This window comes from Pogonomyrmex barbatus, unplaced genomic scaffold (genome assembly GCF_055798465.1).
Source record: "Pogonomyrmex barbatus isolate J1 unplaced genomic scaffold, ASM5579846v1 scaffold3, whole genome shotgun sequence".
Taxonomy (NCBI): domain Eukaryota; kingdom Metazoa; phylum Arthropoda; class Insecta; order Hymenoptera; family Formicidae; genus Pogonomyrmex; species Pogonomyrmex barbatus.
This window is the reverse complement of record NW_028297127.1, coordinates 19769509-19780102: the sequence shown is the minus strand read 5'-3', so window position 1 is coordinate 19780102 and position 10594 is coordinate 19769509. Positions and strand designations below refer to the sequence as shown.

At 35.6% G+C, this 10594-nt stretch overlaps 2 protein-coding genes across 2 annotated transcripts; one reads left to right on the top strand and one right to left on the bottom strand.

The window, feature by feature from the left end:
* The first annotated feature begins 515 nt into the window (after positions 1-515).
* Positions 516-2655, top strand: LOC105423881 (protein BCCIP homolog). Its single transcript, XM_011633827.3, has 3 exons — positions 516-864; positions 1562-1816; positions 1923-2655. The coding sequence occupies exons 1-3, from the start codon at positions 748-750 to the stop codon at positions 2466-2468; spliced, it is 918 nt and encodes a 305-aa protein (XP_011632129.1). The 5' UTR covers positions 516-747; the 3' UTR covers positions 2469-2655.
* Positions 2563-10488, bottom strand: LOC105423880 (uncharacterized). Its single transcript, XM_011633825.3, has 10 exons — positions 10332-10488; positions 6629-7063; positions 5254-5367; positions 5079-5173; positions 4812-4965; positions 4466-4594; positions 4255-4400; positions 3505-4036; positions 3326-3384; positions 2563-3159 (listed from the first exon to the last, which is right to left on the bottom strand). Exons 2-10 carry the CDS (start codon positions 7056-7058, stop codon positions 3013-3015), a joined length of 1806 nt encoding a protein of 601 aa, XP_011632127.1. The 5' UTR covers positions 7059-7063; positions 10332-10488; the 3' UTR covers positions 2563-3012.
* Positions 10489-10594: the final 106 nt, after the last annotated feature.

Here is a 10594-nt window from a genome sequence, read left to right as displayed (position 1 = left end):
AGTGTCTTAAAATACTATTTAAGTTTTGTCTTGTTATAAAAATGGATTATGAATGCCGTCCTATGTTTATCTAATCGAAATCTTTTCCTACATTATATCACCGACGAGATATGGCCGGAGCACACACTTCTACATAACGCACAATGCATTATGCATAAGAAAATTAACCAATCAGAATCTTTTGTTTTCATTAGGGAATAGAAATGGAGGACTATGATTGGTTCATTTTCTTATGCATTATGCGTTATGCAGAAGTGTGTGCCCATAGTATCTCAGGTACAGTCAAGGATTTACTACAAATGCTTTGAAACATTTTTTGATTGGTGCAGTAGTAAAATTCTTTGTTTTGATTGGACAATTAAACGCTTCAAAGCATTTGTAGTGTTACATTAATCATAGCCTTCATCGGTAGTTATATTCAGAAACAAAAGCTGTATGCTCATTGGATATCGCGCATCGCGTGTCGCATCATCGCGCTGATCTGAATCCAGCATAAGATCTATGACGTATCTGTTGACGTTGCTGTCGGCGCTGTCGATACAGGATGTAGTCCACTTGGTGCTACAAATGCTTCGAAGCATTTTTTGATTGGTCAATTCATAGAATTCTTTATTTTGATTGGTTAATCAAACTCTTCGAAGTTTTTATAACGCTAAATAGACCGTACCAGAGAATATATATGCATGTCTGTTTCACGTATGTTTCTATGGTCATTTTATCCGCACCGCACTGATAACGTGTGTCGCGATGGCTGCTCCGGTGAAAAAGCGTGAGATCCAGCAGAAATTGCGCGACGATGACGATGACGAGAACCGCATTTCATCCAGCAGCGAGGATGAAGAATACGAAGTTACAGACGAGCAGGTAAGGAATGGCTCGCTCATATCACGACAATTTAGAGATCAATTCACTTTTCGACAAGCACGCCTTCCCATTCATTCATTTGTTCACTCAATCTTCTAGTTTGTCTCTCTCTTTTTTTTTTTTCTATTTATTCGAACGCACGAACGACGCGATGCACGCGTGAAAATCGTGATTGAGATGATTTCAAATTCTGATAAAAATTCTATTTGATTATCATTCTAGCACAAATTATTGCTACAAATGATGAAATATCAACTATAATGATCTTTAATATTCAATGCAGAAATTTCTCAATTGAAAAAAATATATTTTAATTCCGAAAAATTTTTTTCAATTTTTTAAAAAAATTTTCTGAAAATTTCTGGAAATTAAATTATTTACTTTCTGAAATATATGCCTATTATTACATAGATTTTCTTTCTAGAAGTTAGTTATTAAAAATATCAAATTTTTCTTTATTAACTAATTTGTGTTGTTAAAGATTATTATTATAAAAAAATAATTGAAAACTTAGTAATGGATGTTGTTACTTTAATTTTCTCAATCTGGTGGTGATTACTATTGAAGCTGAAAATTATGCTTTTTTTAGTTGATCTCTATCATCTGAAGTTTTATTTTTTTGGAATCTGATAATGGATTGTATCTAGCAAACTCTACAAAATAATTGGCACAAGACTGTGATAAATATAAATTTCAGGGAATGGAACTTCAAGTAGATTTTGAAGGTCGTAATCCACAAGATCCAGATTATCATGGAATCAAAACATTGTTGCAACAATTATTTCTTAAAGCACACATTGACTTGGGTGGGCTCACAGATTTAATTATATCTCAGAATTATGTCGGATCTGTTGTGAAACAATCTGAAGAAGTAGATGAATCTGACGACGATGATAATGACATCAATGATGTCTTTGGTATTACAACCGTTATTAATATCTCTGATAAGCAGGTAGATAAAATTTATATTTAATAACATATAATTATTATCAAATAGAAGCACTTTTTATCAGTCTTTTTCTATCAATTCTTAAAAAAAAATTAATTTTTTTTTTCAGAACGTTTTATGTATACAACAACTGAGAGATTTATTAAAACAATTAGCAGATGAACATGCAACAGATGCGACTAATACCATGATAAAAAATGTATTGGAGAATGACGCGGCGCAATTGGGTTTACTTATTAATGAGAGATTTGTCAACATTCCCGCCAAGATTTCAGTGCCACTTCTTGAAAGTCTTATTTCTGAAGTGAAACGTGCCAGTAGTAGAAATATGCCTTTTAACTTTTCTTATTACATACTTATATGTAAATTGTATAAATATGAAGATAGGAATATTGGAAAAAAGACGAAAAACAGAAAGAAAAAACGAAACGCAGCTGGCGAACCATCGATACTGTGGAGCAATCCAGAAGAAGAAATCTTTGCAGAAGAGGCAACTGTTTATTTCGAATTTTCCGTTGAAGAAGAAGCAGACAGTGGTTTATCTGGAACATGGACCGAAACGGACGATGAAATGATCCCATATAGAAGAGTTCTGCTTTTCGACGCATGTAAATTGCAATCTATATTCGATAAAATACGAAATCAATTTTCTTAATGCCATGGGCAGTGCTAATATTTTCGTAAACGAGCCATTGAATTCGATGGAACTTTATATTTATAATATAAAAAAAAGTGTTTCTGAAAGATAATTTTCTTGATATCTGCATATAACAGTGTATTTTCAATTGTAATAGTATGGTACACTAAGCTTTTTATAATATATCTTTTACATAATGCGCTTATACTATAATCTATTTCTAAGAATTTCGTCCTTTCACTCTTTCATCCTTTCGTCTTTATTTTTTTTTTTTTATATATATATATAAATTACAAAATTGCAAAATAATCATTAATTTTGTATTAGACTTCATCTGGCTACACATTTTTATACATAGTAGTATAAAAAGTAGTTTTACGATCAAATAAATAGAATTTGAATAAATTTAGGTTGAGCAAAATATATCTATAAGACAAAATGTACATACAGAACGACAAAGCTATATATAATATATTGTAAAATAATAGTAATATAAATTAATCAATTATTTGAATTTTGAGAAATTTTTTGGAATTGTAAGTTGAATTTTAAGTTCTCATTGCTATGATGCTGTGTCTGTAAATTTGAGTGATTGTCTTATCGGCTTAGCTCTTCGTCTCATAGTACCAAGAATGTTTAACATTTCAGAAACTGCTGGTGGCTTAGTCTCTGCTTCTTGTCGTCTTTTCCGCTCTTCTTCTCTTTGTTTCTAAAATCAAAACCTCGATCAAATATACGTATTATCGACTATTGCACTTTATTTAAAAACAAATGTCCAAAAACATGTGAAGATTTAAAGAATATTTAACAGAGAAATTAATGATACTTTAAATATCTGTATGACGTATTCCAAATATTTATACAATCTGACTTACGTCTGTTTGTTTCAGCGTGAAACGCCCGCCTTTAATTTGATTAATAATATCGTCGATAGCTAAAAATATTAGATAGATATGAGATCTAGCAATTCATAAATTTTACTCATTCGCAGTAAAAATAATTAATTAATTGATTAATTTAGTAATTGATAAAAAAAAATAGATTATATAATTACCGGGTTGTTGCGCGACCGCAGGTGATTTTTTCGGCGTAATGCCAAGCATATTCTCCATATCGCTTACGGCAGTGCGTTCGGAGGTCAATTTTTCTTTCGTCAGCAATTTTATTGACGACTGGCCAGTTGTCGACATCGGCAGGGGTGGAGGAGGTGGTAACGGTGGCGGTGGCGGTTTCGAAACTTTCTCCTCTAACGCGCTAATTTTTTCTTTTAAGCAGAGCACGACATTTTCCAGCTCTTCTACCGATTTCTCGGCCCTTTCGGCTCTCTGTAGAACTACTTCTAATTCAGATTCCGCGAGTTTTAACTTTTCCTCGACAATTTCAAATTCTACATTCGATTCTTTTTCCTCTAATTTCTCCTGCAACATCTGTACTTGAGAAGCATGATTTTGCTGTTCCTCCTCCAGTAGCCTCTTCAGGGATTCCACCTCTTGCAAAACGGTTAACAATCTGCCGTTCGGATCGTCTCCGACCTCGGCCATAAGAAGAGCGCTTTGATGCGCTAAGACGTTTCGTTCTTTTTGAACCTAAACAAACGGCCAACTAATCAGACATATAAAAATAACTACAATTTTCAATTCTCATTTTGATTTCTATATCACATACATTATTTACAAGATACCGATTAGAAGTTTACTCTAGGATAATAATAATATCTAAGTAATATCACAAATAATTTTGAAATTCTAAAATGTAAATAAATTGTGATTTAACGAAATTAAATTAAAAGATTGTAATAACGTACCCTCTCGGCTTCCATTTTTAGCATTTTTGCGCTTTCTCTCTCGCGATCACATTGCGTCTTCAGGGTCTGCACTTCTTCGGCCACCATTTTCGTGACTCTTTCCATGTTTTCCTTGTGCACTTTCATCTCGTTAATTTTTTCCTCACCTATAATGTAAACGCATCAGTTTTAGCGTCATATTTTGTCTACTTTATGAAAGATTTCATTTTACCTTTTTGTCGAAGGGCCCTCTCCTCTTCCAACTGCGTGGTCAGCTGCGTCACCTGCTCCTGCGCCTCGAATTCTTGAAGACGCGCGGAATGAAGTTCTGTTTGCAGTCGCGCTATTTCGCCGCTCAATTCTAAAAACAGACTTTTTTATTAGCCCAATTATTTCATTGTTATTCCAACTTCATTGTTATTAGGCCTGTTTTTTTTATCTGAATTTCCTGCATAATTATTTTCTCTCTTTTTTTCTTTTTATGGAAAGAAAAAGTGAATCGTGCAAGAGATTCAGCTAAAAAGAACAAGATCGCAAGATGATGCCGGCACAAACTGAACAAAATTAATTACACTGACCTTTCATCGTTTGCCTCAACTGATCCAGATCTTCGAAGTTCGCGTCCACTTCATCGGACACATCAAAATGCAGTGACTCATCCGGATTGCTATGTAAAAATTTCTGGGCCATGATTTGGGATCTTCGCTTCAGCTCCCGGTTTTGTCGATACCACTACAAGTACAATAAAATTATTTTACCAATTGTTTCAGAATTGTTTCGGTATTTTATAATTTTTTGCGTACGCATGGATTATTATTACACAGATTAAATTAATAAATCATTACTTGAGAAGCTTGTTGCATAGCTTTATGCATCGCGTTCGTTTCCACGTCATATTGATGCTTTAATTGTTCGTATTCCTTACACACTGCCTCAGAAACTGCAGGAAATCGAATAAAAATTTAATAATTTTTGAGAAAATTTGACTATGAGATATAACTTCAAAAGTTAAGTATGCACCTGTTCGCAATTTTAACAGTTTTTGCTCCTTCTCTTGAATTTGCGATTGCAGCGCATTATTTTCCCTCTGCAATTGTTGATATTTTTTCTCCAAATCAGCGTGTTCTTTACTCACTGTGGAAAAATGTGATATTCGATTATTACAAAAAACGCAATTTTCTACTGTGATCTACTGTTGATTTTTCTTTTTTAGTTACTGCAATTATAGAACGGACGTGCGTGGGTAAAGTGAGTCAGTTGTCAAACGGTGTAATTAAATCGGCAATCAGATTAAGGTCACATAATCGTAGAACTATTGAGAAATGATCGATGATATCATCATATGGTTCTAAAGAGTATTAGCATTACGAGATAAAATATAATTCTGGCAATGATGAATGATTAAACGTAACATAATGAACTTTTATTCCACAAATAATTCACGAGAGGCAAAAAATGACACTAAGTGCATTCGCATACGTTAAATTGCGTTACTTTCGCAAAGTTCTGATTGGCACATTATTCACCGATCGCTTCTTTTTTTTTTTTTTTTTTTTTTTTTTTTTTCTTTATTGCCGTACTCCAAATATTGTCTTTAAGCATCCTTGGTCAATGGTGAAACTCTGACGCGTCGCGTTACATTATGCATGAATTGCTTACGAAGCGTTTGTCATCTAATTAAAATCCGAGATGTATTCGAAAAAATTTGAGAAAACTTTTACTTTTCAATGTCTACTCGTTTTCAACGTAAACTCGATCGATCAGCCTCGATAATATCGTTTCCTCGAGATAATAAATTTCTGAGAATGTAAATCTCATCGGAGAGAGAGAGTAACTCGTGCCACTTTTATTCCTGTCAATTTACAATTCTATCGTGTATAAACAGTGTGACTAATGGAGCGTCATTGCCTTCATTTTATATGCATAAATGAATCACGACGCAACTACATAGATCGGCGTTTTCTCAGTCAGTCGATTGTCCATGAACCGTAACCACGTAGTGTACGCGCTTTCCATATTGCTTATGAACCTTCGTTAAACAAAATTCTGCAAAAAAAATTCCACGCCGAATGAACTTATCGCACCCGCAAAAGAATTCAAAATAACAAGAACCATCTTGTTTTCGAACGATCCAAGTGCAAATATGTATCGCAAATACGAATCGCTTTATAAACAAGTTCACTTTCTTCGTTTGAAGAAATACAAGGGCGATTTAAGTAACCGCGTTTGAAATCGGTATGCGTATCGAACCGTTTATCGTCCCGTAATTATCACCCGATTGTTCGATAATTTTACTTATCGTTAATTCAATATTTGGATTTTGACAATTAGTCGTTATCCGTAACGTTCACTGTTAATCCACCTCTATCGTTTTTTCCAAACAATTAACAATTACCAGTTTCGCTCTTTTGCAGCAAATGTTTCCGTTTTTTCTCCGAGTCCTCGTATTTGCACTTCCACTTGCTGTCCTGGAAGCTGTTGCTCCTGTTGAGCCTGACAACGTCGTTCATCTTGTAACCACTTGCCGGCGTCGTCTTCTCCTCGGAATTTCGTATCTCGATGCTAGAGCTTGACAGTTGGTTATTGTTACGTGACCTCAGCTGTACGACTGAAGCTTCGAGCTTTTCGAAAGACGCTCGTTGAGCCGCTACGTTGCCGGTCCCGCGGCCGAGCTTCTCGAAGGATCCTCTGCGCTTTGGAGGACATCTCTCTTGGGCCTTGATCGTGGCCGATATTCTGGGCACCGGAATGTGAGAGTGAATCACGCTCGGAGACGTCCTCGGTGGCTCCGTGCTCAGGACAATGTTGAATTCCGTCTTATTCATGGTGCCTGTGGAAATAAGTGCGCTCGTTATCTTCTTTATCATAAGCTTTGTTAACGATAATGATGGAGTTTAAGAACAGACATTTCCTGATTAAAGTATTAAGTTCATGTCGCATCGCGTCCCATCGCGGTTTTTTTCCCAAGAATGTCATTTGGATAAAAAATTTTGGGGTAAAACACAGTAACGTTTTGCAATCGATATGAACAATTTTTTACTATTATTATTATTACTGTCATCATTATTAAAATATTAAATAAATTATTTAAAAAATTTTGATATATTATTGTATTACTATTTTAGTTTGTGTAATTTTACAGATTGGATATGATTCCATTATGATATTAAGTACAAAATGTAATATTGACACTGATAAGTACATCGATATATCTTCGTTGAGAAATTACGATATTTGACAAGTGTCTTGGACGGAGATATGAAAAAAAACGCATGCATTTGTCACGTGCATAAATTCTTTACGAACAACATCATCGATTGTTGATTCATTAAATTACATAATAAATTACATAATTTGTCCATAGATGGGAAAAACGATTTGATAGATTTCTATCCAAACGCATTGCCATTTGCGAAGGTTAATAACATTGATTTCTAAAAATAAACATTGGTCTCGCCCTCGGCAGTCAAGTTTAAAATGGCTGCTGTGTCAAAATATTCTTATGCATCTGTATTCGGATTATAAATTATATAAATTTATAAATATCTCATTTACTCATGCTATCTTTTACAATTGGATTTAGAACAAAAATTAATCCAATATCAATAAATAATTCAAAAGAAATAGATATTTAGAAAATATTCATGTTTCATTAACTATTATTTATGACATCCTAGATGAAGATTTACTCAATACAAACTGCAGGTAGCAAAATTACATTGCTTAATTTTTCAAAAATTTTCAATAACGATTATATCATAATCATTAATTATAGCCGGTGAGATTCTGATTACTCGCTTTTTTTTATCACGGTTATTAACGGAAAGAGATTCAAAGTATTCTTGATCGGATTTATATGTACGCGTTCATTCACGCCGCAAAGTACGAGTTGCCGGAATAGAGGTTTATGCGTTTCTAAAATAGGATTCCTCCAAAAGTTTACCCGAGGAGTTAGGTTTAGACGTGCTGAGCTTCGCGGGAGTAAGGCAAATAGGCCTCCCGCGGGCCATTTTAAAGTTAATTCGTCGGAATGTGCGTCTGTATCGGGGCTCGTGCGGCTCGATCGTTAAACCGACGACGTCGACGAAGGGTCGAGCGTTGTTTTCGGCCTAAGCCGAAAGTCCGCCAGGTGTTGCGATCGTTTTCGATAATAAGTCGAGCATAATTGCCGTTCTGGCTTCCGCTACGTCAACGTCCCCAACGTCCCCGGCTTCCTCGAGCGCAAAAATCGAAGAGGGACTTGCAAAAACTCGCCCCGAATCCGAGGCGACTTAGGCGAGAGTAGAATACAAAATCCTCCATTCGAGAAGTCAATTAGTCCTTTCGTTACATTCGTGAATGAAAGTGCATGCCTAAATGCGGGAAAGGCGTTCCAGTTTGTTGAAATCGAATAAGCAGGACCGTATTCTCGAGGCATGTTCATGAGCATACAGCAGCACGTTTCATAGTACTGGGATAATGTCGAATAAGATAAAAACTCGGGTAAAAAAATATTCATCAGAAAGAAACAATATAATAAATTAACGTGACCGCGAAATTAATCTTTAATTCATTCAGTACGAAACTTGGTTTATTTGAAAAAGTATTTTCACTTCACAATCGACAGGCGGTAGATCTTTAGGGAAATGACTTGGCGTTACATAAATGTGTATTCTATTTAAGGCAAGAGAAAGTAATTTAGAAAACAGAACGATCATATATGTTTCACATGTTTATCGAGCAGTTGACTTGCAATCCTTTTTTTCCTTCCCGGTACTATACTCGGTACTATAACTAGTGTCATCGATCGTTGCACTACACGTTAATTTTATATATATATATATATGTACATCTCTATATATATCCCTGATATAAATATTGGCGTGCACTCAACATCATACATTAGTAACGAGTCAAGTTACTGTTTACTTATCCGATTAAAATCCGATTGATAGGACACGCACTAGATTTACATGGCCAAGATTGAACTACGGAAATGTAAGAGATAGTGTTTCGGAGTAAAGCATATCTCTACTTGAATTACTCACTAACTCGAAGAAACGACCAGTTGAGAAGCTGAGACATCTCTCTACACTTGAAGAGAATTGATAGAAAGTAATTGGTGATTCGTTATTCCGCTATTGTTATATTTAAATATTAAGTTGACTAAGCTTTGCTAATACGTAATAATATGTTTCTTTTCGCAACAGTTAAAAAATTTGATCTATAAATCTTTAGTTTCTTTTTTTTTTTTTTTTTTTTATTTTACTTAAGAAAGATATCGATTTGCTTCTCTGCGAAATTAAGAGATTTAAACAACATATTTGTCTTGTAAAAAATATCTCAATGATGTTTGTAAGATATTATGACATCTTTAAAATCGTCACAATGTTTCTCCTTTTCTGTTGCAACAACGATGTGTCAAGACATACTTCAGTAGTAAGATTTCGTAAACGCATACGCGACATACATGCGAGCTAAATACATTTAAATACCGAGTGTGCAATTTTCGATTTTCTTTTGTATACTAATTACAATCTACCGCAACAATCGTCGCTTGTGATTTAAAACAAAGAGAGACTTTTAATTGTCGGCTACGATATCGTGCACGCGTCGTATAATGGACTTTAGATTCGCACGTCAGATCGTGTGTTCATAAAGCACCGAGAGGTCCTTTCACTTTACCTCTTTTGCATCAAAGTACGACGTTTCGTTACACGCTTATTGTTAGGTTTCATTCGAGAAATCACAAATGCAAATTCTCGCGAATTGCGAGAATCTCACATAAACAATCGCACCGTCGCGGAATGAATAAATAAGTCACTTTTCTCTGAAATCGCGCGAGTCCCGCGAATTGAAATCGTTAGATTTCGAGAAAACGCAAAACTGCAAATGCACGGATTCGCGAATTGGCAGGAATCTCACATAATCGATCGCAATCTGTCGCGTTAGAATAAATAAATAAATACGTCACTTTTTTTTCCAAAATCGCGCGAGTCTCGCGTTGAAAGTTGCGAGAATCGATCGATGCGGAGATAAATCGCGAGAAAAATTTTTCTTCCGCGTACGCGCTTACGACGGTACAGTTCGCACTCGCTCACTCGTTCTTTGGCACTCACCAAACGTGAAGTGTCGAAAGTGTCAGTTTCTTTTTTTTTCCCCGGTCTTTTCTTTCAATCGCGGCCCCCGGCACGTCCGGATCTCGGGCCGCCGAACTCGCGACTAGGAACTCGCAACGCGCGTGCTTCCCGACACGCGTTCACGAGCGTACTGACTCCGGGTCTCGCGCGCGCGTTGTTCCCCGCGCGTTGTTGTAACGTTACGTTATCTCGTGGCATCGCGAACTACACGCGAAAGAGAATGCGAGAGAGAGAGAGAGAGA